At 55.9% G+C, this 27,899-nt stretch overlaps 5 protein-coding genes and 1 non-coding gene across 6 annotated transcripts; 1 reads left to right on the forward strand and 5 right to left on the reverse strand.

Moving 5' to 3' along the window:
• Positions 1-1,276: 1,276 nt before the first annotated feature.
• On the reverse strand, positions 1,277-2,212 carry BESB_003170 (uncharacterized protein; the record flags this gene model as incomplete). The annotated part of the gene is made up of 1 exon (XM_029359072.1): positions 1,277-2,212. The coding sequence occupies one exon, from the start codon at positions 2,210-2,212 to the stop codon at positions 1,277-1,279; it is 936 nt and encodes a 311-aa protein (XP_029221985.1).
• Positions 2,213-4,073: 1,861 nt separating this feature from the next.
• On the reverse strand, positions 4,074-6,128 carry BESB_003180 (uncharacterized protein; the record flags this gene model as incomplete). Its single annotated transcript, XM_029359073.1, has 1 exon — positions 4,074-6,128. One exon carries the CDS (start codon positions 6,126-6,128, stop codon positions 4,074-4,076), a length of 2,055 nt encoding a protein of 684 aa, XP_029221986.1.
• A 4,017-nt stretch (positions 6,129-10,145) lies between these two features.
• Positions 10,146-17,120, reverse strand: BESB_003190 (Nitric-oxide synthase; the record flags this gene model as incomplete). Its single annotated transcript, XM_029359074.1, has 11 exons — positions 10,146-10,388; positions 10,702-10,815; positions 11,075-11,144; positions 11,477-11,688; positions 12,181-12,336; positions 12,464-12,646; positions 13,024-13,294; positions 13,603-13,739; positions 13,869-14,558; positions 14,767-14,896; positions 15,625-17,120. 11 exons carry the CDS (start codon positions 17,118-17,120, stop codon positions 10,146-10,148), a joined length of 3,702 nt encoding a protein of 1,233 aa, XP_029221987.1.
• Positions 17,121-18,249: 1,129 nt separating this feature from the next.
• On the forward strand, positions 18,250-18,321 carry BESB_011630. The gene has a single exon. It is a non-coding gene; the product is annotated as a tRNA-Pro (tRNA).
• A 1,390-nt stretch (positions 18,322-19,711) lies between these two features.
• BESB_003200 (uncharacterized protein) lies at positions 19,712-21,915 on the reverse strand (the record flags this gene model as incomplete). Its single annotated transcript, XM_029359075.1, has 2 exons — positions 19,712-20,383; positions 20,728-21,915. The coding sequence occupies 2 exons, from the start codon at positions 21,913-21,915 to the stop codon at positions 19,712-19,714; spliced, it is 1,860 nt and encodes a 619-aa protein (XP_029221988.1).
• Positions 21,916-24,541: 2,626 nt separating this feature from the next.
• BESB_003210 (carbonate dehydratase, eukaryotic-type domain-containing protein) lies at positions 24,542-27,606 on the reverse strand (the record flags this gene model as incomplete). The annotated part of the gene is made up of 3 exons (XM_029359076.1): positions 24,542-24,691; positions 24,949-25,066; positions 25,562-27,606. The coding sequence occupies 3 exons, from the start codon at positions 27,604-27,606 to the stop codon at positions 24,542-24,544; spliced, it is 2,313 nt and encodes a 770-aa protein (XP_029221989.1).
• Between the last annotated feature and the right edge of the window lie 293 nt (positions 27,607-27,899).

Genomic DNA, 27,899 nt, shown 5'->3' on the forward strand with positions numbered 1-27,899 from the left:
GCCATGGGCAACCATGAGGCCAATTGATCGACTCAAGGAGAAACGTCATCACTGCCCGAGAGCGACCGTTCTCACAACCTCGCATTTTCATGGCGCCTCATGGGGAGCCCTAGAATTGTCAGTGTACCCGTTGTCCAATGACATTGTGTCCGTAGGGTGCTGATTGGACTCACTAGAGCCAACCTCTGGATGCTGTGATGGACAGTTTCATATAAACGTAAAACCAGCCAGAGGACGAACAGCGGTTTCCGCGACGGCAGCTGCCTGGGTCATATCGCTTGCTCTCCTGGATTCTGGCGACTTCAAGTGATAACGAATGCCCTAATCACTTTCCGAATACAGGATGCCACCAGGTCTCTGTTTTCGGATTGCTTCTGGATTGGTTGCACACCTGCCACGTGGAAGAACGGCTGTCCGTGCCAAAACCGACTTGACTCGACACGTCACAGCAATTAGGCGCGACTCGCGAGCTCGTTCTGATATGGTCTACTTGCATGACAGCAGTGCACCCATGGACGACGGCGCACTTTACCACAAGCCGGTTTCATTTACGCCACCACGATTATGCACTCAGGTAGTTTCGGGCAGCTCACCGCATTGGCCGCACATCCTTTTTGAGCTGTCGTCGTAACAGTAACCCCTGAAACGCTTACCTACACACGCGAAAGCCGCCTACAATTGGGAAACCCTAGACCAAAGGCCAAGCGAAATATCCGGATGGCATTCTCGAGGTGGTGAAGTGAGTGTGAAGCAGCTACTTGCCTATTCTGGCTTTTCGAGGGACATGCTGGTGCTACTTTTCGGTTCAGTAGTAGCAATTCAGGATAGCGTGAAGCGCAAAGCAAACCAGATATGAACTCTAAACTCAGCCAAGAAGCCCAACCTACTCAAACGAGATCACATTACATAACACAGCACCGTGGTGGTTTCACGTATAATGACGAGGGGGTCAGTAGGAACTGCACAGGAGTGCCTGATCGTCCCAGTGTGATGAGTGTAAATCTACAGTAATGGAGACTGATTGGGACGTGTGGCTCATGCCGGATTATGCGTGCTTTGCGAATGAGTCACAACGCCGCCGCGCATGCAACATTAGTTCAAATCGGAATCGCAGATATCCAATGAGATGCGCTGCCACCTTTGGATATCCAACCCCACAAAGGCCTGAACGACGACACGACGTGGTTTCAACATGATGCAGAGTACAAAGGACGCATTCAAGCCTCAACTTTCCACAGGCAAGGCAGTCGGAGTCTCGCGATATCCGACAGCAGAATCAGGATTCTAACTCTGCATTTGCACCCTTCAAAATGGCTGCGAACTTGCGAGCCTGGTGTATTAACCATGAGAGCTCTTCTAACATCTTCACATGGTCTTGCTGAACGACAAAATCACTCCGCTGGCCCTTTAACATGTGGTTCTGCAGTTTGTCATAGAGGCTATGCAGATGGTCTGCAAGCATTTCCATGTGGCGAGGCTCTAGGCGGGTTTGCCGCCCTTTCACAGAGACCATGGACCCCGCGTGGTTCCTCTTCGCAGCAGGCAGTAACAGACGTACCGACGGCCACCGCATCCTGGGAATGAAGAGATGAGGGGGGGACAGTGGCAGCCGAATAATTGCAAAAAACGGCTTAGCGTTTTCTTCCTCATCGCTTTCATTCGCATCTACTCTCTTCTGTGATTTTTCAGGCAGGTGTTCTTTGACCTTGTTTGTAGCAGGGCCCTCCTCCGCATGCTCTGATTCGCCATCCGTCTGCTTGTGCTCCTGTTCATCAGCCTCCTTTTCGCTGTCATGGCTGATCCGTCCTGCTGCATCTTCTTCGTTATGCCCCCCCTCCACTTCCCCTTGAGCGCTGTCCGTCACACTTGTTCTAGAGCCATCGTTGGGCTCATTGGCAGACGCGCCATCGTGTGCGATTTGCTTGAGCCCTGAGTCTTTGACCTTTTCATCGCCACCGGAGCCATTGTCAGCCGCTGTTGAAGAATCCTGCTTCGCGTTCGTGTCTCCGTCATGTTCAGATTTTGGCTGCAGAAAACGCTCGCCTCCCGCCGTCTTTTCGCTTCTCGTTTCGGCCACGACATTGCGCCCGTCACCGTGAGGACGCGCGTGAGCGTCAACGGCCGGAGTGGAGACCAGGACCAGAACAACTAGTGAGCCAGCGACCACAGACCGGAGAGATGCGCTGCGGGACTTCTGCTTGGATCCGCTCATCTTGACAAACTAAGTAAGTTCGGATTGTTACCTGCTGGACACCATTACTACAATGAATAAACAGGCTGAACAGAGTGCGAAGGACCATGCGACTCGGCATGGAAACGAGGATTACGCAGACCCTTCCGAAAGACTGCACCAGCGAGCTGCGGAACGACCGCCTTGGGGCCGCGACAAGCCAAACGAGTGTGCAGTGTTATTCTATAGGCGATGTGCCTCGTCACGGATGGCGCAAGCCACTTGCCCCCCCCCTTGCCAGAAGCTCGACGTGGATGCCTGCGTCCTCCAAGCGAAACCTTCTGGATAAAGCAATAGGACTGAGATAAGACGGTGGCTGGCGAAAGCAGCGGTGAACAAAACAGGAAGCGACCGGGTGATGAATGACCCTCATCCGGCTCCTGATCGGCAACGGCGCATAGGCATGCAAATATGTTCCTCGCGGCAATGACGCCAGGGTCCGAAGTTCTCACACATGAAGGCTGCCCTATATGGAAACTTGTACGCCCGATCCGCGACGGTGCTTCACCGTTGCATGTGGATACTCGACGACCGTAGTCACGTGGTTCTGCAAGCGAATAGTGCTTACTTCGGCGCTTCGCTAATTGCTTCTCCACCTGTTTCCACCAAGGCGCGGCATCAATCAACGCGGTGCCAACTGCCGCTAACAGTGGCGCGGGTTCAGCAGCCCCACTGGTTTCGCTGAAAACTTGCGGCGACGTCCTTGTGTGATGGATTAATTAAAGCATATTTGTGAGTCCTGGCACAAACGTTTGTCAGGATACGACCCTGTAATCAAGGAGAAAGTTTCACTTTTTGCGAAGTATCGGTAAGCAGAGGTTAATCGACGACTAGGTAAGCATACGGTTGCTATTTGCTGTCGCAAGTGCGGGCCCGGGATTTACTCCAACATGAGCACGTCAGGGTTTGGTCTGAACCTTATCACAAGTGAACAGAACACGATATAGAAGCCCCAAAAAAAAATCCATACCCACACACATAGTGTAGGGAGGAGGCATGTCGCATCACGTGTACCGGGGTTGGTCAAAGACGAAGCGCAGCATCGTCAGTATTTGAGGCACAGAATCGCAATATATTGGTGATGACTGATCGATACGCCGAATCGTGTCTGAGAACCCCATCCTAGTGATCTAATGATAAAGTAACGAGACTGGGAAGTTCGTGGTACGGCGATGAGTCGATGTAGTGAAGCTGAGCGTATACTTCTGCCATTTTACGGAACAGAAAAAGGGGGCAAAAGATGCTTTAATTCTGGTGAGCCTTATTGAGCCGCTACGGGAAAGCTGGAAAGTGATGTTCCGGAATCTGACTGCACAACTGCCTTCCCCCTGGGAAAAGAACCATACTATGATAGCGACAGCATCGCGTCACCGGGCAAGGAACAATGCATTGGAGTGTCCACGCTGATCCCGTAGAAGTGACGTGCCCTTGACGTAGTCCTCGCCATCGGCATCGAAAACGGTTCATAACATACAAATGTACTCGTCTTCACTCACTATGAAGCTGCACTTTGTCAAGAGACAGCCATTTCGACTGCTGGCAGGCATCATGACACATCGTCAGGCTTGTAAGGGGAGATGAACATAGTGCGTTCTAAGATGCTGCCGAGTCCGTGTTAACGAAGTGCGCCATCCACGAGCCCTTTCGATACAACAGGTGATTTAAAACTTTGCATTAAAAATTTGCGTTTGGTGGCTACAAACAGTTTACGGTTTACCAGAAATGGCGTCGCCTACGTTCGGCTTCAAATGTTCAACACGCCATCCGGTTCTCGTCAGCTCATAGCAACGAGACGATCAAGAGAGACAGCACACAGCGACAAATGCGAAAATAAAAAAATACCTTAGCTTCTGTCCATGTAGTCGGGCATCGCATCCTTCACCTTATCAACAAGCTCTGAGGCGCGCTCGCGGATTGCCTCAGCATTGCCAGTGAGCATAGGATGAGAATCTTTTATGTATTCTTTCAGTTTCTTGCCACCCTTGTGCACGCGGGAGCGGAGTTCCAAGAGTCCGTCAGAGACTGCCTTCTGCAGTCCTTGAGCGGTTTCTCGAGCTATATCCAGAAGCGACTTCCCTTCACCGATAGCGTTCCAAGCTGCCTCCCTTGTTTTCTCTACAGTTGTCTCCGCTTTTTCGCTCGCCGCATCTTTCGTCGTCTCCAGGAACTTCTCCGCTTCTTCAAGAGGCTTCTGCTCGTGCTGTTGAGGTTCGTCGTTTCCAGATTTGTCTTCCTTACTGTCCTCTTTTTCTCCCTCAGACTCGTCCTTGTCTAGTTCTTTCTCCTCAGTTTTGCTTCCTTTGGTGTCGCTCTTCTTGTGCTTCGTATCATCGTTTTTCAGGATGCGGTACGCGGAGGAAGACGAGCCAAAGGGTCGACGCAGGTATGTGGTGTTGGAGGGCGAACTGGAAACCCATGTAGCACTTGGAATTGTATGGGTCGAGTGGCTTCCTCCCGGCACTATCTGCGCTGACGAGGTCGGAAGGAAATGGCTGGTGGCAAGATGCTGGCCCGAGGGTCGAGTGTTGTAGACCGTAGGCACAGGCTTTCTTGTAGATATCGGGGAGACGCTGGTGTGGACAGGGGCTCTGTAGGAGGAGACTGAAGATGCCACTGGCCTCCACTCAGATGCTGGATGCCATGTTCGATGCGCAAGCGGCTGGGAGGAGGGGATTGGCCACCATCCAGATGGCGACGAAACTGGCAGCGGCCGGCCCGAAAAAACCGGACCCACAGGATGCCACTCTCCCTTTTCCCCATCTTCATCCTCATCGTTTTCCTTTTCCTTAGCCTCATCTTTCTTGTCTTCATCCTCATCTTCTTTATCCTTATCCTCCGCTTCTTCCTTGTCCTCATCCTCATCTTCCTTATCCGTACCCTCCGCTTCTTCCTTGTCCTCATCCTCATCTTCCTTATCCTTATCCTCCGCTTCTTCCTTGTCCTCATCCTCATCCTCATCTTCCTTATCCTTATCCTCCGCTTCTTCCTTGACCTTATCCTCATCTTCCTCCTTATCCTTATCCTCCGCTTCTTCCTTGTCTTCTTCCTTCTTATCATCTAGTTTTTCCTCGTCTTCAGCCTGCTCTTCCCCATCGTCCTTATCCGGATCATCTTCCCTATCCTTATCATCATCTTCCTTGTCTTTATCCTCCGCTTCTTCCTTGTTGTCTTCCTTATCGTCATCTGGTTTTTCCTCTTCGTCCGCCTGTACTTCCTTATCGTCGTTTTCCTCGCTATCCTCCTTGTCCTTATCCTCCTCTTCCTTGTCGTCTTCCTTATCGTCATCTGGTTTTTCCTCTTCGTCCGCCTGTACTTCCTTATCGTCGTTTTCCTCGCTATCCTCCTTGTCCTTATCCTCCTCTTCCTTGTCGTCTTCCTTATCGTCATCTGGTTTTTCCTCTTCGTCCGCCTGTACTTCCTTATCGTCGTTTTCCTCGTTATCCTCCTTGTCCTTATCCCCATCCTCCTTGCCATCATCTGGTTTATCTGTTTCTTCGGCGGCCGCCTGCTCATCGTTTTTGAGATCCTCATCGTCCTCATCACTGCTTGGTTCTCCTACATCCTCTTCGTCGTCTTCTTCGGGGCTGGCTTCATCGCCTGCGTCCGTAGGCGCATGGTCATCAACATCATGTTCGTTTTCATCGCTATTATCTGCCTTCACTAACTCGTCATCCTCACTCTCGGCATCTTCGCGTTCATCAGACTTCTCTTCGTCAGAGTGAGACAGCTCCGCCTGCGGGCGGGCGTCAGTGTCATCGTCTGTCTGTTCGTGGACGGCGGCCTCCGCAGCCGTAGAGAACGAAGAAGAGGAGGCTATGAAACAGATGGCAGCGGCTATAAGGAGCCATAGAACCGGACAGCCACTCGGGCCGTTCTTAGTTGTCTTAAGAAGCCTCATTTTGACCTGTTCTAGGATAACCAGCTTTCAGGATGCGAGGAAGCGATGAGCTTGGAGACCGTAGGGGTACGGCAGCCACGGTTAGAAACAAACTGACGCGGAAGATCATGGAGGAGCCACCAAATTGACAATCGTGACCCACCTCTTGACAACAAAAGAAGTGACTTGACCAGTGACCTCGGTCTACCGGCTAGTCAGGGCTCCTACACGATTCCGTAACTCGTAACCTGTACGTAGGTTGAAGATGCAGCCAACGAGCGTGGCACCTGCAAGCCAGGCCACGCCGCCGGGTCCCATGCCTCGGCGGATTGCGTCTGACTGACCGACCAGGCAGTTTGCAACCTATTCATGCGTCACAGACTCCACAGCTAGCCAACTAGAATCAGGGTTTACTTTCAGACCTTGTGACTCGGCTGGCCCCGCCTTTTGTCGGTAGTAAACAGTCGAGTGGCACAGAAATCTTATTTCTGGACGGCAACATATCAGATAAGAACACTGCCAGCTTTCTGCTGCCTCACCATAGGATTCAAAGAACGAGATGTTGACAGCTGAGTCTTTTTCCGTAGAGATTGACAGCGAAATGACTGTAGCTATGTCGCCCGGTGCGCACGAATTCCACTTATACGGAAACCCAAAGACTTGCTTCATGCAGATCGACGTGGGCCAGCCACCGGTTACTGAGAATTCGAGCTACCTCGCAATACGACCTGGACCATTGAGAAACCCGCTCACATTCAGTCAGCGGAAACGATCGCTGCTTCTTCGTGGCACGATGTGCACATCTCTTGCATATATAGTGAATTATTTGCTTTGTCACACAAACCCTCCGCTGCAGAACGATACAGAGAAAACAAAGTAAAGCTTGTGAAAGACGGGATAATGCGGTAGCATTGGAGATCCTTGCTGCCGTTTTCAAAGGTGGAGTGGTGGCTGCACTCGCCGCGTCGGTATCTGTTCACTCATCAGCAAGTGGCCATCTCTCAGTTGCATATGGTGTGATCGTGCTGCTTGTTCAGTATGCCTGCTGACTAAGACGGGAACGCATTACTAATGTGTCCATCTTTCCGCCGCCCGCCCACCCTCATAAGTAGTTCAGGCCATTTGTAGCGTTAGCGTACCAAGGAAACCGTGACTCCTCTCACCGCGCGGCGCCCTGGGAGTACCGCCCTCCACGTAAAGATTTATATGCCAGCAGGCGGGACGGCTCAAAGAACAGAACACACAAAGGTGACTCTGTAATTATGGAACGCGAATGCGATTACACATAAAGACGGCAACACGCAGGATCTCATGGAGCTGTCTCACGTTCGCACTTGTAGAAGTATCTGGCCGCGCTGCAATGTTTAATCGGCAAACATACGGCTCCCAACCCCCTGCCCCTTCCCCCACAAGGGGTAGACACGGTGCTGGAGCATACCGCGTACTGTTCTCGTCAGTCTCGCTGTTCACCCACGCCTTTTACATCAGACTAGCACCCTAATCCCGGAAAGGCAATCGCATGTCAAGCCGTGTAGCCTTGCTGGAACATGCACCGGTTGTTTATTCCTGTGAGAGGCACTCATAATAGAATACCTTTCACCTGACTTGCCGTTCCTGTTGAGGTGACATGTATAAGCGGCGAAGGGGAGCTGACGAGTGCCTCCCAACGCAGTCAGTTCCTTATTTGCATCGCCCTGTTCACCGTTCAGGTACAACTGGTGAGCATCCGTGCCACTGCGGCAGCCCTATACCTGTCCATGCGCAATCAGTGGCTGTCTACTCTTCAAGAGTGCTTGCAAGGACTGCCTCGAGGAGCAACGGTCGGCCGGGTAGCCGACCGGCCGTCGCAGGCGCTAGCCCGTCTTGTAGCTTGGTTAAAACCAGCCACGGTGAATCACGCTTTTCGCTCTGCGTCATCGATATTTGTAACACCCCACTCCTCTTTTGTCTATCAAAAAGGCTGGAAAAACTGTCATTGGGAGCTTATTCCATTAAAGACACCTCTGTGTAGCTGCACCAGCTGGATTCTTCGGCGCTGAAGAGTACTTTTTTTGCACACAAATTTTTTGCGCAAAGGCTCGGCGCCCTGAAATTCGCTCACCCAAAACGAAGCCGTTAATAGCTTAAAGGCTGCAGTGGGTTCTGTGTCAGCATGGACACTTCGCTCTGCTGTCATTCGATGGACCGTTCAGCGTTCTCTTCATATCCTGACTACTCAGGGCGTGTGAAAACTGTGTCACTTTTTCTGGTACTGGCTGTGGTGCTTCCGGCGGTTGGTGATCTCGCAGCTGCAGGCCAGCAACCTGATACCTTCCTTTCTGCTCAAGGTCCCTTTCTGGATGACGGAGTCTCTGTCGATGACCTGTCGGTTGCGGGACCTCTACGAAAAAGCTCTGCCTCTGCCACCCAGTCTCAGCGGAGCGATGCTCCCGGGATAACAAGCTCCGGCGGGGAACGAGAAAGCGCGTCGGCAGAGTACGAAGATGGAGAGACACGTGCAGCAGGCGACATGGAGCAGGAGCGCACTTTCATTATCGTGCCCCCGTTAACGACTCAAAGCTTACCTCGCCAGAAACCCCTGGCATTGCAAACAGAGTCGGATTTAGCCACGAGACCAGGAACTGCATCTCTTCCGCGGCAGCTACAGCATCCGATCTCGACAATGAGGTCGGGAGTTATGCGCAGCAACATGGCTCGAGGGCCAGCGGTTTCTGCGTTGCATCAAAGGGCTGCTATCTTACAACACACTAATATCGTCCGCACCCACACGTTGCCCGGAATGATCGGGGTGGTTGAAGCGGACCCAGATTCACTCCAGTATCCTGCCGGGATGGGACGTCTAGACATGTTCAGAGGAAATCAGTTCGACTGGCTGTCAGGCATTCCAAACCTTGGACTCTATTGAAGGAGCGTATCACTTTCATATGTTGCCTTCTGTTTCTAGTCTGCTACCATCCTACGCTGATGAGCAGATTCACTTCCGTGGTTTCAATCATATCTGGGGCCAGCGTTGCTTCTTGAACATCGGCTCTTGCAGACTTTTTTTCGGACCACAATCTCGACTTGTGCAAAGCGGGTCCGGCGGACGGACTGATCAGTACCCTAGTCATGCGCAGGTGGCTCTACTTCTCAGCGGGTTAGCTCGGCTGCTGCAGCGAGCTCCAAGCAAACACGACTACCATATTGGAATTCATCACTTTTGCGCTCTTGTAAAATAGTGGGATATGCCTGTAGTTATATTGATTACCAAGGAAACGTAACGCTAACTGTGAATCCTGCTCTGTCGAATGAAGAGACTGATTACGACGTTTTGAGCGTTTCCTGTATTGCAAGCGCCCCCCCGCAATTCCCGCTCGGCTTCAGCCACTTCGGGGTCATTAACCATACGGTAGCATCCGCCTGAAGCCGCCGCTCAGCCACTGAGCTCACCTGACACATTCATACGCACAACCTAGTATCGACACCGAAGGCACAGCAATGTATATCACCTGCATGGCGCTGCTGCAGCCAGAAATATTCAAGCCGGATATACAAACGGTTCAGACATCTACCATCGCGCACTTCTCCGCTGACACCGGTAGTCTTCGACCATTCCTGAACGCATAAGACAGTACCCTAGATCAGTATCCCGGAACGGAAGAGGAACGTGACGTTCACAGCGGCAACTATTCTTGTGACACAACGACCCACAAGCGCGATGCCGCATTCCCTTTTCACAACAGGCGGGCAGCAATCCGTCACGAACGCAGAAAAACAGGGAAATGACACGTATGTTCACATGCTTTGATAAGTCCCTTGGTCTGTTGTCGGCCCTACTTGATTCCGGATCACACCTGACTTTCGGATCAGATGCATAGGCCTGACCATTCTGCGGACTCCGTTGCCCGAAAATCGGTTGGGACCGCGCAGCCGAGAACCAAGTCAGACGTGATCCCGTGCTGCTCGTCCGTTCACCGTTACCGGACGTCTGTCGCCGCCATAGCCTCCTTTGCTCTTCGACAGTTGCCGTCCGTCGTACGCAGGCCTGACTTCCCGCGGTCACTGTACAGCATCGTCTAATCTAGAGCCCTCTTCTTTGAAACCATCGGGGAAGAACTGCTGTAGATCAGAAGCAAGGGGCTCCGCGTGTTGCACTGCACGCGTGGGAAGTTGCCGAGGGAAGAGTGATGCCCGGTGCAACCCTACTTGCCGATCGGCTCTCTCCTGAAGAAGCCGTGTCGAGACTGCGGGACAGACCTTAGTGGCACGCGCCACCAACGCGGGCCTCTGATAGACGCGCACCTGCAGGCGCCATAACGAAAGGGATCCGCCTTCATAGAGGCGTTGCATCGGTGTTGTAGCTGCTACGCATTCCTGTTAAAACTGCTCACGGTACACTTCAGCGGCAGGGCGTTCGCCTCCGCTGGGCTACGTGGGGAATGCGTGTAACTGGCGTCATTGGGCTGTAGATGGGTTGGACACTGCGCGAAAACAGATGGGCGCCGACAGTCTCCTCCGCCACTCTTCGGACCCTACGAGTGAACTGCATTCTCGTCACCATCCTGCACTCGCCGAAGCATGCGAGCTCGGGCTCGCTTCGCAGCAGTGACCCTACCTCTTCCGGAACGTATACCCGCAGCCGAAGGGGGCCGCATCCAGTGACGCTGATCCATCCAAGGCCACTCAACACGATATCCGCCGCCGCCTCCTCCCACCCTTTGCCTTCAACCTGTCAATAGCCACACACGGAACCAGTAGCCGATCTAGCAGCCGAATGACGGAACCTACAGTCGCACGCGTCCACATGATTCCTTCTGCGAATACAGACATCTCGAAAGCGACCCCTTGCCAGAAGGAATATCCCTCTTTTTCATGAGTTTACCGGTCGGCGTCAGAATCAGTCCCTATCAGTGCTACGGCTTGGAGGACGGCATGCTTGGAAAGAGTGTGGTGCACACGCCAGCGGGAGGTGACAGTGCCAGACTTACGCAGAAGTCGACGGGCGTGAGAGGGCTGAGAGCTTGGAGACGCTCTGATGAGAACGGCGGGAATAGGTGACTGAAATAAAACAGGCACACCACTAAACAGATTAGGCGCGGGTTCAAGAAACTCCAACATCCGCGGAAACGTACACAACAGTGCATCATTGGTGGAGGCGCCGCCCCTGCGACGACATCTCACGTAGGGAGCAGTATTAGCACCGTATATATGGGAAGACGAGCACAGCTAGACGTCAAGGCGAGCAACGGCAGTCTGTATGTCTCTCAACAAAGCGTGATATTCGTGCAAGCACGTCGCGCATACGCAGCGTCGCTTTGTTGCGGTGGAAGTACCGAAGCTCCCCGGATCACATCATCTCACAGAGGCGCTACACACGACTGTGCACTCACCTCCTCTGGGTTTCCAACTTATCCTCCGCAACGCCAGTCGCTTTGCACGGACGGATCATTAACGACCGGCTCAAGAAAAAGGAGAAGAAACAATTCCGGTCGCTAAGCAGCTCTACACGCGCCAAGCCCCCCAACCAAACTCCCCTTCCCTCCGCAACGCTGGCCGAACAAAGATGCAGAGCGGAGGAGGGAACAGCAGCTTGAAGCTCCTCCTGTTGCATGCCGAGAACAAATACAAACGGACTCGCCGGTGGCTGTGTGATGTCTGACCATCTCCGTGTCCGTGTGTAGCCGTGGAAAGCATGGTTCTGTATACGCTGGCGTATCTGGATGTTTCCGACGTGTCCTCACATCACACTATCCGAGCCACGGAAATCTAGAAGCTGTTACATATTTCCAGCAAGACAAGCTGTATGCGGCGCGAGGCCATCCTGGAGAAAAGCGCCACTAAGATGCTGTCACCCGCTTCCCGCTGCGTCAGCATTCAGCCGCGCTACTCTCCACGAGCGGCAGACGGCTTCACCTCGTCCCGACAATCAACCGAAAAGGGCTGCCGTCGGAACAAGAGGTACAGAGACAACGCAAGGCTACATCATGGTTAAAGTGTAGCAAAAGACTATGGGTCGACCCGCTGCTGCAACAGACAGCGTAAAGTCGCCTTTGCGCATTGTAGCTGTTTTCGCAAAAGCGTTCGGCGTTCGCACCTGAGTGAGAAAACTCGCGTAACTCCCTTTCAGGAAAATGCCTGGTGTATCGATGATCTTCCAGCTCCTATTCACCACCATGGGAATGAAATCTAGCGTCGTTCCCGGAACCGCCGATGCCGCCGCTGCTGCTTTGATGCCCTTCAGCTGCGGCTTCTGAGAGAGAGCACGAATCACACGCGCTGCCATACGTCGACAGAACGCCAAGCAGGCCAGCCCTACTGTCGCAGCAGACGCATCACGGAATAATTCAACACTGGCCGCATGGCCTCTGCAGACTCACCTGCAGTGTACTGGCAGCAGGGTGCGTTGTCGCGGCGGATGCCTTGGCGAGAATTTTGTTGAGGAATGAAGACTTCCCTGCGTTTGCCGCACCAACCACGTAGACAGGGCGTTTTCGCCGAATCGCCTCCTTCCCGATCGCGTTGATCAAGTGGGTTAAACCAGCCCCGGATTTGTTGCTGATCTGGAGAAAAAAAAAAAAAATAGAAAACCACAACACACACATGACATGGATATCGCCTAAAGCCTGCAGGCGTCTCGACCACCGCACGCCCACGTGACCAACGCACAAGCGTCACCAGCACGCATGCGTATGGCTCATTCCGCGCATATACGCGGGACGCGCCGCTTGTCTTGGGCAGCATAGTGCCTCAGGTTCCGTCACAAACCCCGATTGAGTTCACAGAACAGCATGCAGCTCAGCACTGCCCGGTGGCTTCTGCGTCGTAGCAGGGTCGCTTCAAGTTTGGTTCTGAAGATGCGCTTCCTCCAACGTGGGCAAGCGACACGGCCTCTACGAAGGCAATAATACAACGACGGGACGTCCCGGCGCCGACGTACCGCAAATACATTCTTCACTGAGAAGTTCCTGAGGTCGTAGGCTCGCGACAGCATCTGAAAAAAGTAGTTGCGTACTACATTGGTGTTGGTGACGCATCGCTTTTGAAACCCCTCAGCTCTTGAGTTGAACGGGGCGTCGTGCCTGCGAAGACTGCCCGGCAGCAGGTCGCACTTTGTAACCGCCACATACAGCGGGTTGACCCGGACAAGCTCCGGCAAAGCCGGAAGGAGCTCGGGTGATATCAAGTCCAAAACCAGCAGAAAGATGCACCTGAGGGCAGCACGAGAAGGGACGCAGCACGCCTGCAGGTGGGCGGCATGCAGCCGTGGACACGACGGTACGCAAGCGCCCTATGTGTGTGTTTAGGTACACGCTACACTAAACCCCTCTTCGAACGACAAATGACTGTCCTGACTGCCCCCGATCTAAGCACGCCACCTGGGCATTCAGAATGCCCAGACAGATAGGTACATGCCTTGCCGTTTACCAAGCCTCGCTCAGGTTGCGAGCTGAGCTACAGGCACGGTGCCGCAATGGGATCAGGGGACTGTCATGCTACGCCCCGCCCTGTCCCTCACCGCTTTGTGCGAAGGGAGGCGATAAGGCGTTTGAATCTATCGGGATGAAGCAAATCGTCTCCGACAGAAAACCCCACGCGGAGGCGCTCATCTATTTGTTTTCCGCTTCGCATGGCGTGGCACCGCTGACAGAAGACCTAAAAACGTATCACAGCTGCAGACGGCACCAGCATGCGTGTCAACACAAAAGCGAACACCCCCCTCTTGCAGAGAGTCACCTTCGCGCGCAGGCTGTGGCTGAATGTACCGAAGCGAAAAAGTCTTACCGGTTTCTGTCCGGCCGCATACGCACGCTCCTCCTCTTTGTCGGAGGACTGCCGGAGAGCCCTAGCGGCCTCCGCGCCAAGCAGCTCTCCGAGCTCCTCTTCTGAAAGCGTCATAGTCTCCACTTGCACACCTCGCTTGGGCCCGCCTCCGTCCTTCGTCTCGTCCGCACTTCTTTCTTGCACATTTGAGAGAATGCCTTCTAAATCCTGCGTAGCATCCGCGATATCCTTCTCGCCTTGGATGTCCAATAGTTCATCCCCTTCATTTGTGTTTTCCAGTGAGCCAAGGTCCTCGGTGTGTGTGTGATGGCTGTCCTGGCCTGCTTCAGACTCGCCCGCCTGCTCTTCATTTTCGTCCTCGACGTAGTGTCCGTTGTAGTCGCACGCAATCCTTAACTTATCTAAGACCTCCTGCTTGTTTGCCCCTCCGGCCTCAGCAAGCGCACTGACAAACGTTTCAAAGTCGACGCTTTCGGCGCGAGCGGCCAAACTTACAACTTTCTCCACATCTCCTCTTGCAGAGGCAAAAGCCTTCGCAGCCGACTGCGGGTCGCTGAGATCCAACGATGAGACTGAGAAAGGCGCCGTCGCCAGAGGCGTGGGCGAGTCGGCGTCCGTCGCGGAGCCACACGAAGCGGAGTTCTCCAGGACACGGGGGGGAACATACGCAGCCTTGGCAGGGTTTCGGGTCTGCAATAAATCACAAAAGGAGAGGAGTTGAGGAATCTACCAGACTCACGCCACGCACAAAGTGCAAACCCCATCCTAGCGAAACATCCCTGAGAGCAGCGCTGTCGCAGCGGCCGCGACCCTACGACCTGCCAGCGAAGGCCTGCCCACACCATCAAGATTAAGGCAACCGACGGCCGCGCCACAGCTCAGGCTCGAAATTACTAACCTGGAAGGCGGCGCCACACCCTATGCAGCGGTTGCGCTTCAGTCGGATCTCCGCTGACTGGACATACACCTCCGGGACCGGCTCTTTAGGGCTCGCCTTGGGCGTCGAAAAGAGAAGCCCCGGATTCGTCCTGGGCGCAACACACAACAGTCGCGAACCGCGAGGAAGCTGTGAAGGCTTGCATGCGTCCGTTACGGCACTCTGCAAGAGCATCAGCGGCCAAGAGCATCAGCGGCCAAATGTAACGAAGTTTTGTTTGCAAGGGAACATCCGTTGTCAGGCGCAGACAGATGAAGGCGCTGTCTAACTATCGGGCTCTCAAAAGAGGAAGCCGGCCGGTTCTGACTGCTTGCCACCCAGCCAGGGCATGCAGGCGCGGAGAGAAGAGACAAAATGGGCGAAGCTACGCGAGCCGCGGTCTCAAAGCGACGACGTCACATCCCGTCACATCACGTCGAAGCGTGCTGACAGATGGGTCCGGAACATGGATGAGTACGGAATACGACACCGCTCGAACGGCCTCGTAATGCTACAGCTTCGCAGCACGGCACGAGTGTGGGGTATCCGCGAAGCTCGGGGACTCGCGAGGCAGGCCCCCAAGTCTGGAAGAAATCCGCATCATTCTGGTCAGCGACAGGGCGCCGCAGTCGCGCGCATGTGGGGACAGTGAGGAGGCGACTACAGGTCTTGAGTCCCGACTGACGGCGCGAGACGAGGTGTGCCCTGATTAGCCCATATGTAGAGAATATAGTCTCCAGCACCAGCATTGGAACCCGTGAACACGCAACTACCAAGGCGGTTAAAAGAACTTAGATACTAGTAATTCGAAGCATCCTGTCTGACAGCATCTAGCCTTACATTCGGATCTCCTCGAGGCGGTCTCTTTCCTCCTCCTCTCTGTCCATCCTGGCAATTTCATCCATCGCATCCTGGGGCTCTGCGTCGCCTTCCTCCGGTTTTTGCCTGATCCGCGCTCGGCGAAGACCTCGCTGCGAGCTTGTTTCTCCGTCCGCGCTCGGGCGCCTCCCAGGGCCCCCCTCGACTTGCTCTCGCAATTGCTTCTTCAAGTTGGCAATCACTGGATCGTCGCTGTCGTCTCCCAAATCCTCGAGGGCCTTCAGCGCCTCTCTTCGCCTCTCGTCCAGCTCGTCGCTGGCGTCCAGGGTGCGCGCCGCCGCGCCGTCCCCCCGCCAGATGTCATCGATCTCGCTCGTGGCCAAGCCGTCTTCCACACGCCTTTTTCGCTTGTGCTTTTTCTTCTTTCGCTCAGAGGCCCCTGAGGCGACAGCGGCTCCGGAGTGCGCAGCGAGTGGAGGGGTCAAAGACGCGCGACGGCAACTGCTGGGAAAAACAAACCTCCTCGAACCGCGTGTATGAGGATGCTGCGCGAGGCTATATGGCAGCGCCAAGCGAGGGTGATCCCCGTTGGATCGCCGGCTCGCATAGAGAGAGGGAGCTGAGTTATTTTCTCCTGCGCCCTCCGTCTGAAATCTCTCAGGCTGTTCCCCATGATGCCACAGTCCGCCGTGAGCAGCGACGGCAGCAAGGAAGGCAGAGAGCCCGTAAAAGTGCGCATTGATGCAGCTGCCGCACCAGCCTGAAACCGGGCGAGAGAGTGCACGAAACCACGGGAGAAATCCCCGCTGCCGCCACCGCGGACTGCCTCGACAGGCTAAACGAATGAAGCCCACACCTGGGCGCCCACGAAGGCCCGTGCCCTCTGGAGGCCCCGCGGACTTCTTCGGCGGCCTCGACTGCGTGCGAGGAGACCCTGCGGCACCGTAAGGTGGCAAATGCATGTCAGATTCACTTGGACGGGTGACATTTTCCGTCCCCAGCGACGCAGAGCATGGGATGGTTTTTGGGAGCTGATGGCTGAGCCGCGGCGGCGAATTTCCAACACGCGGGCATTCTAGAAATCTAGATGTGTAGTCGGAAATCGAGAAGAAAAGTGGGATAGAAGACGATGCGAGGTAAAAGTTGATGGGTGGCAGATTGTGCGCCGCGGAAGAAGGCAGAGACAGGAAAGGAGTCACATCGTGACGGAGAAAAGGCGAGGGAGACGAAAAAGAAGAGAAGGCCGACGAACGACGGGGCTGAGAGAGAGCCGGCGGCGACGCCAGCCCCCACGCAAAAACGAAGAAAGGAACAGCGGACCGCAGCAGAGGAGTGTGTGCTTTAGTGGGCTCTTCGCGGCACAGTGAGAGAGAGTCCGGCAGGTAGGCTCTTGTGGAGGAACTGGGGATGAGGGAGGAATTTGAAAGGAAAAAGGCGACCAGGAGCACCGAGAGAGATGCCGCAGACGACATGTTGAATGCAGATGTGATGACATCCCTACCTGTAGAGCCAGGCATCAACTCAGTGAAGAAACCTGCCCTGGAAACAGGGCTTCTTCACAAATCTCATCAGATGACGGCTTGGGGGGTACGACCGGTGCGTAGGGGGTGAGCAAAGAGGGGAAGCCAGGCTCAGGAGAACACGAAATGAACAGGAAATGGAAGTGGAGAAGAGCACCGATGGGGCACCGATGCCCTCGCGCCTCAAGCCTCGAAGTTGCCGCGATGAACCAGCATCGGTTGCTTACAGGACACAACCGGCCTTTTCGCACACATGCAAGCAAGTGGGTGCGATCGATGCTGCTGTTGACACACTGACGAACTCTAGTAAGGAGACAAATTATGCGGCCGGCTGATGGATGCAGTTTTCGCAGTCTCTAAACGAAGGGAGAGCTTCAGGATTGGGTGGCCGCCTGTAACAATGAAGAAAGTCTTCGGCTAAATCTGCCTCCCGCGGCGCAACGGGGGCGGCCGCGGACATTGTCTTCAGCGTGTCTCCACGAAGGAGACGACAGCCGAGTCAGCCGACCGAAGGTTCAACCAATGCATCCGTAGCAAGTAGCGAAAATAAAGCCTTCCTCTTCGCTGGTGTTCATTTTCCGCAAGAGGTCGTCTTCCAGCTGGAAACCCATGTCGGGTTCCTGGGCACCCAATTCGGTAATCGGGAAGTCGGTTTCGCTAGCGGGGGACGACCTGTAGCGCAAATGTTTTTGTCGCGCACCGGTCCTTGTTCGGCGCCGCAACGGGCGGCGCCGTTAGAAAAATTTTTGCCACATAACCCGACGAATCTCGCCAGTAGAATACTGGTCACCTTTCGGCATGAGCGATACAGGCGCTTAACGCTCGCGGCCTGAGCAGCCTCAGTTGAGGGGGCGTATGCAAGCATAAAGAAAACTCGAAGCGAGGCAGGCTCAAGTGTAGCAAAGCACCCCTTGAATCAACTCTGTTGGGTCCTTTCTCTCCTAGGAGGCAACGTGCGCTTCGGCGATAGGTACGAGTCTACACAGGGGGCAACTGAGCTACCGTCTGGGATATGGATGCCACGAGATGCAGGCGCGTAACTCGAGATTAACAGGGACTTCACTGCCGTCATTCTCACCACAAAGCGAGCGAAAGCTCTTCCTATCTGGGGATCTCTGACAATCACGGCTGTTTAGTCTAGTGGTATGATTCTCGCTTAGGGTGCGAGAGGTCCCGGGTTCAATTCCCGGAACAGCCCTCTTGTTCGCTGCAGTGTTTGGCACACCGATATTGGATTGAGGCCGACCTTTTCTGTAGTTGGACACGTCCAGAGAGATTGTGGTACTGCAGATCACTAAGTACCTACAAACACAGCACCTGTGTAACTTTTAATGACGTGTCTCTACTGGAGGTACTACTGAGCCCCTAAAGGGTACCACGGTACTGGAAGGTGGGACTGGTACACATCAGCAGGAAAGCAACTGCTTGTTCCGCATAGGAGTGCAAGCCTCACTCTCGAGGGAAACTTGCGCATAAAATCGTCTGCCTCGTGTAGCGTGGGGTGTCTGTGTTGCTCGCTGTGCCAACGGAACAGTGTAGTGACGCTCACACGCAATCTGTCATCCTTTTCCCTCTTCCACATACCACTTGTGATCACGTCCGCTTTCGACACGCCTCAGGAAATCGGGGGTGGTGTTTTAATTAAACGATATAGGGTGGATCGCGTAGAACTGACGGCAAAGTCTTCAAAAGAATGAATGCAGAAAGCGGCAGCAGGTAGCCGCACGCGAAAGCCTGTTCCCTCTAGGGGAAACTCGTAAATCGGGCGGTCTGCTGACATGGAAACCCCCCTTATCACCAGGGTGGGAACGTCCCGCCAACGAAAACAAAATTTTTTGCGTCCTGAACTCGCGCGCCATATTCCGTGCTGTGTGGTACTTTGAACAGATGCGGCTCACGGGACAGGCAAATCTGCGCGAGCCTCGCGCGCGACCAGAATTTGATTGCCGGCAACGAGCAACAGAGAACGACGAATTTCGCGGCGGAGCAAACTGGAGGCACACGCGCCGGCCGCGTGGCGCCATGCGATCAAGCCAGACTTCTAGCTGATGATCATAAGCACTCGCTTTCTCGCCTGGTGTACCTCCCGAGACTCTGCAGTCCCCCCCGCCCCCCCCCCCCCCCCGCGTGTGGAGGTTCAGCATCTGACGGATCCCCACCAGTTGCCAGCACCACCGCGCCCGAGTGTAGAACCGCGAAGCGCCATCTGCTGAAGCCACGCACATAACCTGGGTCCACGGAAGGAATATGCATCTGGACATCAAGAGACGTGATGCAAATAAGCGACGCGCCACGGCCCTATTTTGTTCGCGTTACGGATCTGCAACTTTGACGGGCGCCGCGTACCAGGCGACGGCTGCCGCCGACTCCACCCCGAGAGCGTGCACCGCCGACGACGCCTAGCCTACCGTCCCTCCCCCCTCCCCTCCCCCCCGACGAACTCTCCCAGGATCCAGCCCCGACGCCACCCGGCCACTTGACGCCTCTCGCAAAGGGTCGGCAACCTCTCCCCTCCTGACACCGCCCTATGGGCTGCAGAGAACAACTGCGCCTCGACTGGGCGTGACCCGCAGAGTCGCTTCGTGGTATCAGACGGGGGAGACACTGCCTGCAGGGGCGACGCCTGCGTTGGACCGGACGACCATGAGGCTCCGCCTGGTCTCATCCTCGGCGCGGGCCCCGCGGCCGAGGCCCGAAATGAAGCCGCGGAGGATCCCGGGCGGATCTCGACCGTCGGATGGCGACTTGGAGCGATGCAGGATCGCGGGGGAGTACGCCGGTCGCAGCTGCTCAGGCATCGGCGAACCAGGCAGAAGCAGGAGTGGCGCACTGACGCCTCCTGCCCGCCGCTCCGCCTCGTCGTCGCCCGGCGATGGCATGCACTGCGACAGCCCCGGCAGGCCTGAGAATTCGGGGTTGCCGTCCGCGTCGACCCGGACTACCACCGGAAGGTTGAAAAGCGAGAAGAACGCCCCCTGCAGACGGATGCCGACGGCGGTGTTTCGAATCGAGTAGTACTCCAAAAACACGTGAATGACGGAGAGCATGAGAAGCAGGGCGCAAACTGCACCGCAGCAGGTCGAGACGCGAGGGAGATACGGGTGAAGACGCGTGAGGAAGTCGTGCCAGGCACCAAACACCGAAGAACCGGCAGACAACGGGGAGAGAGACCAAGACGAGAAGAACGAAAGCACGGCTGTTCCCGAGCAGACGAAAATCGCGAGCGTGACGACGATGCGCAAAGAACTCAGCAAACGCTCCTGAAGCACCAGCAGAAGCACACACACGCGCACAGATCTAAGGGTGATTTGCAACTTGAATGTCATGAAAAAGGAGGCAAGCTCGTCACGTTGCAGCACTTCCCCAACACTACTGCGTCTCTCTCTACAAACGATTAACAGATCTCAACGGGCCGCAGCTGCCCATTCACTCCCATCAACCGCATCGACGATAAATGTCAAGGCTGAAACGAACTAATTGCAGAACATGTGGCAGCGTGAGCCATTCCCTGGCGCTAGCCCATGCACCGCGGACATTCGCTAGAGATATTCCTCAGTGAAGTATAATGTCACCATACCGACAGCTGACAGACGTGAGGTCCCACCTCTGCACGCATGATAGTTCCGTATTTTCGGAAGTGCTTGATGCAGGTGCAGACCACGAGGAAAGCTCCGAGAGTGAGGCAGGGAAGGAAAGTCGGCGGCAAAAAGTAAATGAGCGACGGCGGAGGCGATGCGAAAGCAATGGATGTCGACACGAACGGGAAGAACGGCACCGACAGAGCGAAGCACAGAGTGCAGAAGGAAACGATGGCAATCATCGTGGAAGAAAAGTAAGGCAGGAAAACGCCGTATGAGAGGCCCCCGATGGATGCCGCGGCCAACAGGGAAACAAATGGAGCCACAGGCGAGACTTGAAGCCCCGATGTATGAGGCAAAAGGGAGAAGCTGCCCAGGCCGGTTGTCGACAGAGGAGTGCCTGGCGCGGACGGAAACAGGAGCAAGATGCATTCTGCCAAATGCTTGAACATCTGCTGCTCGGACAGGACAAAGCCGCAGAGGACGAAGGCACCGAGGATCGCCATGACGATCTCCGGAACAATTTCAGTGAGAAGGGACGGAGTATACCACCCCTCGTGTGCGGGCAGGACCCGATTGTTTCGGTGGACCATGCACAAGCGCATGTACGGAAGCGCAGTCACGGGCGAAAAGAGGAGGATGAGACAGCTGATGCACTCTGCGAGGAAGACAAAGCCGCAGATGATCGACAGCGCGGCGATGTATGCCTCCCCTGGGGAAACATTCTTATGCTCCGAGTTTTGCTCCGTCTTCGCCACGAGCTGGTCGCCAGCGAGAGCGACCGCACCCCCGCTGTCGAACGGTGACAGAAGATTGGGTGTGAGTGAGACAGGCGGCAGCCGAAGAATGCCACTGCTGAATGGCCTGGCAGATCCCCCTGCGTTGCCCGATTGGACATACACCTCGCGGCCAAGGAGCAGCAGCGCGACGGCGTGAACAACCAGCAGAATCTGCTGCGCGGCGGAGACGAGGACCCGCGGACAGTGACTCGAGCAGGCGGCAACGGCCTCTGAGGCAGACCGCGCCACTGGAATGGGCAGAGGCCGATGACGAGCGTGATGAGCCTGATGAGATGTCCGAGATTGACGGCCGGCAGCGGACGCCACGCACTGGGCGCCTGCGTTCTGCGTGCGGGCGGGTGCGCCTGGCGCAGCAGAGCTCGCCGGCTGGGCAGGGCCTCGTGAGGCACCCCGCAGAGGCATCGTCATTTCCATTTTCAGACGACGGGGGTGAAATGATAGGGAAGAACGTAAAGGTGTGCTAGGCCACCTCCAATAGGAACGGACAAACGTGATGGCGCCAGCCAGAGGGAACCGAATACTACGAGTGCGGAATAACCCGCACTGAGAGTCGAGGTTTACCACAAAACCGGCCTGAAATACGGAAAGAAAGGAGACGTGCCCGCTCTGAAATGCGGGAAGATGTGAGCAGAGCAGCCACGAGAGAATTCGTGAAACAGCTGACGAAATCGTGACAAGAAGTGGCGACGGCTTCCGAGTCACCTACCGCGCTGGACAGTCGCCGGAAACAGCGTTGCGTACGCAGACACGGCAACCTGACAAGACGCCGGAAAACGGATTGGACAAAGTAGTGGTGAACCAAAAAATACTCTTTGATGGAGGAGATCACCAGCAAGCATGCAAAGACAAGACAGTGATTTTTACGCTAAGCTTTCAGGAAACTATTTGTCAGCGTGGTTTGGGCCTGAAACCTTAGCGTACTGCGACGGAACCGCAGTACAGCGCAGATTACCAAGAGGGGCGACACCGCAGCAGGACGGCCCGAGTACTGGTATCACTTCCCAAGGAGCCCACCTGAGGCAAAAGACTGGGAACAGGAAATCTAAATCCTAACGACAAAAAGCGGAATCTGCCGTCTGAAACAACTCTCGCAGTGCGGGAACTCTAACAGGCGCCTCTTTTTCGGGTAGACGCCAAGTCGACGCGGAGAGCGGAGCGGGTCGCGCCAGCCACGAGACGTGTTCATGCGTCCTGTCGTCCGCAATTTGAGTCACGCGAGCACTCAATAGGGCATGCGCAAAGTCTTCCAGCCTCCCTCGCTGATTCGACACTTCGGCATCGGCTCTTTCGAGAATTCAACAGTCAGCCGCGCCGGTAAACGATTCAGACATAACTGCCTCACCGCCCGAAGGCTGTTTCACACTGAAGCGCGCGGAACACAGAACTGCCCCAAGCTGAACAAGACACGCAACTCCGCAAAAAAGACTAGTACGAGACATGTAGGGTCGCTACGCACACAGTTTGTCTTCAATTTTTCCTGAAGGGTCACTAAAGCCTGGAAAGTCCCTCGATTTGCAAGCGGGTTGAGTTGGGTACAGTCCAAGCGTCGGCCGTACAGGGCAGAGTGCCCAACAATGAACGCGTAATGCACATGGAGCGGCGCACTTGGGAACCGGAAAGCGCCACCTTTCGCTCGTCTCTACAGCCTGTTCCGCTGTCGATAGTTTTCAACAAAACTTGCTGCCTGCTGCAGGGACCCACTGTCACGATGGAACTCGCCGTCGCGTCGACCAAGGGAGAAAAACACAAAAACCTCCCACATCTTGTGCACTGTCTCTGAAGAAAATTCAGGCGCGTTAGAAGCATACTGTTGTTTCCCTGGGAAGACGGAGGGATGTCGTCGAAAACATGTGTGCTTAGTGTCTAGCAGCTCAGGGAAGCGCCGTCTCTGTTGGTGGCCGGCCAGTAGCGACAACGGGGTGAACGTTGCGGACACGCGCAAACCTTTCTATGGAGGACCAGCGTTCTAGAAGTGTAGTTACAAGCGCGATTGAATGCATGCCACAGACATTCCGTGGCGCAATAGTTGCTACTGGATACCGGTTGTGTAAGAGGCTACACGAGGCCCTTCCGATGCAGTGAATAGAGAAACGGTAACAGTGAGCGGGCCTACCCTGTGGCTGAGCTGACTGACGGCATTGTCCGTCTCATTCCAAGCCTTTCTGCACCTGTGACATCCATAAGCGGCACTTGCGTGACATTAGCTGCTTGATCGCTGAAATCACATTAGAATCACGTCAGCCTCGCCCGCTCTCAGTGATTACAGCAGATCGCCGGAATGTAAGATGTTAGCGAACTTTAGAAAGGGCGAGCCTAGCACTGGCGGTTGTGACGGTACATCGATTTATCTCGACGGGCGGTCGCGTGAAACGATGTAATGACACACTACAACATGCGATTGTATACGCGGAGAGCATCACGCCGTTGCAGAAATACCAGCGGACAGTGTCGCACGCAGTGGGCCACGAGGCGACAGAGTAGATTCGACCCATCGGGCGTCCACTGGTGTACGGCACGCACCGTGGAACGCTGTTATAATGCGAATGATAAAGGGATACATCCAGCTCTGAAAAAGCCCACGATTCTACAGAAAGCTAAGGGAAGCAGCTGGAAACCACCCTTAGACCACAAGACGCAGGCGTGATCTCTGATACAGAAGCCCACGTGTGATGACGTCACCAACTTCGAGTGTCAGACATCGGGAGACTGGCTGTGTCACCGGTTGTCAATCCGCCCAGCAAACTCCTTCCTGGAGACAGCTTCCCTTCCTCACAGTCACGCAGGCGCCGAAGTGAACGCGACGATGACGCGCAGCCGCGCGACTGCTGCCGCAAAGGTATCTCTAAAATAATCTAGTTTCCTTACTAACTGCCCTGGGCGCCTCCTGTGCTACGGCCAATGGCGAATGACGGTTGCAACACCAAGAGAGACACAAACCGCGAAACTCGGCTGCGCAGAATGCCTCCTGAGACGCGTCGCCTGGCGACCAGAAATCGCCAACTTGAAAGTACTCGTCCACCCGCGTCTCTTGCGCGCTTCTCTACATTTTCCGGCTTTCTGGGCTACAGTCGCGCAGTCGCGACGGGAGGGCGGCACCATTCTGTGGATTTCCCGTCGACTCGGCGGAGCCACGGAACTTTTTCAAACCTTGATTCACAACGTAAATCGTCTCCTGATTGCATGCGACGCCCTGAGAGACAGCAGTCATCAGACGCGACACACGCGACGTTGAGAGACTTGGCACAGATCGAGCAAAAGCATAGCCACCGTCCAGCCTGAAGAGGGGGGGTCTTGCCCGAGCTGCCTGCCAGTAAAAGAAATGTCTACGTCGCCTCCAGAGACCCGCATGCACGGAGGCCCGACAACACGTAGCCATGTAGCTACCGACTGGAGCTTTATACAGCTCTAGCAACCCGGCGAAATCGCAGCGCCTCAGGCAAGACTTACTTCGGCATTTTGCACACGTCGATACGTGCCTTTGCTCATGCTTCCAGGAAGTATAAACAGCTCGTGCAGCTTCTCAATATGCTGTGGCCCAGCGGACGACGGTTCCTTAGCCACATACCTGCGAGACCACGAACACACCACACCAGAAAGACTCGTTTCGCATCTCGGCAGGAGCGCAGCTGAGGTTCGTCGTCCTTTCGCAGCACTGCATACAAGCACCTAATAATCCAAATAATGGAGCACCTCGCCACCAAAAGTAAAGGACTGTGGGCAACTGCATGTGCGGACGGACCATCACGGCCTGATTGAGCTGCGGCCGCCTCGACCTGAGTGCGATCAGCGAGGCAGCAGAGAGCAGAGAGACATTTGGAAGCGCCCGCAAGGACAAACCATCCGCGGAAGGCGAACCGCGAGGGCCGAGCAACTAGGGTCCTTCGCTTGCGCATTCTGTCCTCCGAGTGCACCCCTCCATGCGCACGCCTCGCCCATGGGACTTCCGGCTCGCACACAACACAGGCAACGAGAGCAGAGACCTCGTTGTGTCTGTAGACTTGACACGCCGCCCTGGCACCGACTGAACAGGCTACAGGCGGCAGCAACCCTGGTGGCTTACCAGAGAACGGTTTCGCTGCACGGAGGCGTTGTGAGCGACCCATTGTATCTGTAGAATGTGACCCTGCCGGCCGGAAGGGCGTCGCCCAGACGGATTGGAGGCAGGGGCGCATGCTCAGAGGAAAGCGAGTAGGAACGCTCGAGCATCTGAGCGTTGGAGCGGAGTTCACAGACCCCATCGGGGCTGGCGTTGTCCCTGCCGTGGCTCTGCAGCTCCCCAGCACCGTCGCCAGTTGCTGCCCACACGTCTGTCGACTTGAGGACATCGAGAACATTGCAGACGGATTCGACGAAGGCACTTCCCTCCCGGTCCGCGGCGTGCGCAGACTCAAACGTGACCCCGACGACTAGCAAGTCCTGCTCGGCGTGCTGGGACACGATGTGAAGCTCCAGCGCCCGCCTCTCGCCAGCGAATGTGTGCTCCGCAGGCAAGTGAAAGTGGAACTGGAGGATCTCGTACTGCTTGCCATCGACGCGGAAGGCTCCAAAGGCAGACGGCGTAGACGCGTGGGGCGGCCGGAAGTGAAGCGTTTTTCCCCGTTGCCACTCAACCCCGTAGTTGCGAATGGGCTCCTGCGGTAGCATCGCCTCCAGCTGCATCTCGTTGCCTTCGGCGAGACGCATACGGTTCACACCTACGCAGCTCGCGCGCACGGCTTCGCAGCCGGCGTCTTCGTCCTTCGCCGGGCTGGACGCCGGCTCTGTCCCCTCTGGATTCCGGGGCAGCATCGCTGGATTGATGTCGATCGGCGACTGCCTCGTCAGGCTGCAGCAGGGATCGAGGAAGGGCGTCCAGTCTGCGCCCTGGCGTTTGTATGTCCACGGGTCTGCCGGCCGTGAGGTCCCCGTGCCGGGCTTCAGCTGCTGCGCCCACGTGCGGAACGTGCCAGGCAGGGACCCTCGCCCCGATCGCGACCCTGTGTCTTGGCGGGCCCCCGCGGCCCCCGCGCCCGACGCAGCGGCCTCCGCCGCCTCAAGCGACGTGGGGACGCCCCCGGATGCAGGCGTCTTTGCGTTTCTGACCTGCGTGCAAGGCGCCTTGCTGCAGCTCAGGAGCCCTGCGCCATGCTCGTGGAGCTTCGTCTTCCAGGACCTGGGGGACTTGCAGGCGTCTTCGCCCTCCCGCAGGAGACCAGCCGGACCCGCGTCCGCAGCTGTCTCCGGGCCCGAGTCCTCGCCGCGTCCTCCTGCGCCGGCCGCGTGCTTCTCCTTCTTCATTTTTGGAAACATCAAGACCCCGTGCGATGACTTGGGCGCGGAGAGGGGGTGTCCGCTCCGCGTCTCGTCGGCTGCGGAGGCCCCCTTTGCGTCGCCGTTTGACATTGTCGGCGAAGGCTGAGCAGACAGCGCAGGAGAGACAGATCCCTCGAAGTGAGCATGCAGACAGGTAGAAACAGGGCGCCTCGGCCCGAGCGAGCCCTGCGCAGTCGCCACATCCGCGGACGGCCGGGTGCAGGCGTAGCCCGAAAGAGTCCCCTGCCGCGCCACTGGGGCGCTTCTAGGAGACGCAGAGCCACGCAGGCTGTGGGCGCACACAAAAGTGAGCGAGGGCGAGTGACGCAGATGCGAAGAGAATTCAGAGGCCGGAAACCCCAGGGGGGGCGTCAAGGCGCGCGTCTGAAGGCCGTGGCCCCGCCGTCGGCCCGCGGGCAGAGGCGCATACGAGGAGACGGCCCTCTGAGGAGATGAGAGCACTGGGAAAAGAACCTCCGCATGGCTCGGCGCTGAACTGCGGGGCGTGGCTAGGGCGTCCACGGAAGTGACGGGCACAGATGCAAGAACGGAAAACGATACTGCTAAAAGAAAGCTGAGGACTCGGAAGAGTCGCAGCGCATGGAGAGGTGGAGAGTCATGCCCACGAGCACACACGCGCCAGAAACTAGGAAACGCCGAGTGGAAGGAGCGACTCGCCGCAACGCACGGCCTTCCTGCCGCCGAAGGGTCTGCAGGGGTTTCAGAAAACGGCACGAGTGGGATGCGCGAGGCGTGTAGAAAGAGAAGGCAGTCGGATGGCGAGAAGGGGCCAGAGGCCGACGGCCCCTGCATTTTTGAAGACAGCAGGCGTTAGGCAGCGAACAACAGCGGACACACGGGGGACCTCCAACCCGACAAGCAACGAAATAACGAAGAAGGGCGAAAAACGCTCGCGCTAGTAGTCACACGTCGAGCTGATCACAGGCCTTCTGGGTTGTGATGGAAACGCTGCGCGCGCTGGCGGTTCACGGCAGTCGATTTCGCTTGTTCGCGTTCACAAGGCATTTCACAGACTGAGCAAACCCCCAAGGGGCGATTGGGCCCGCCAAGTTAATTCAGGTATTTTACTTCACCGGGGGGCCGGC

This window comes from Besnoitia besnoiti, chromosome I (genome assembly GCF_002563875.1).
Source record: "Besnoitia besnoiti strain Bb-Ger1 chromosome I, whole genome shotgun sequence".
Taxonomy (NCBI): domain Eukaryota; phylum Apicomplexa; class Conoidasida; order Eucoccidiorida; family Sarcocystidae; genus Besnoitia; species Besnoitia besnoiti.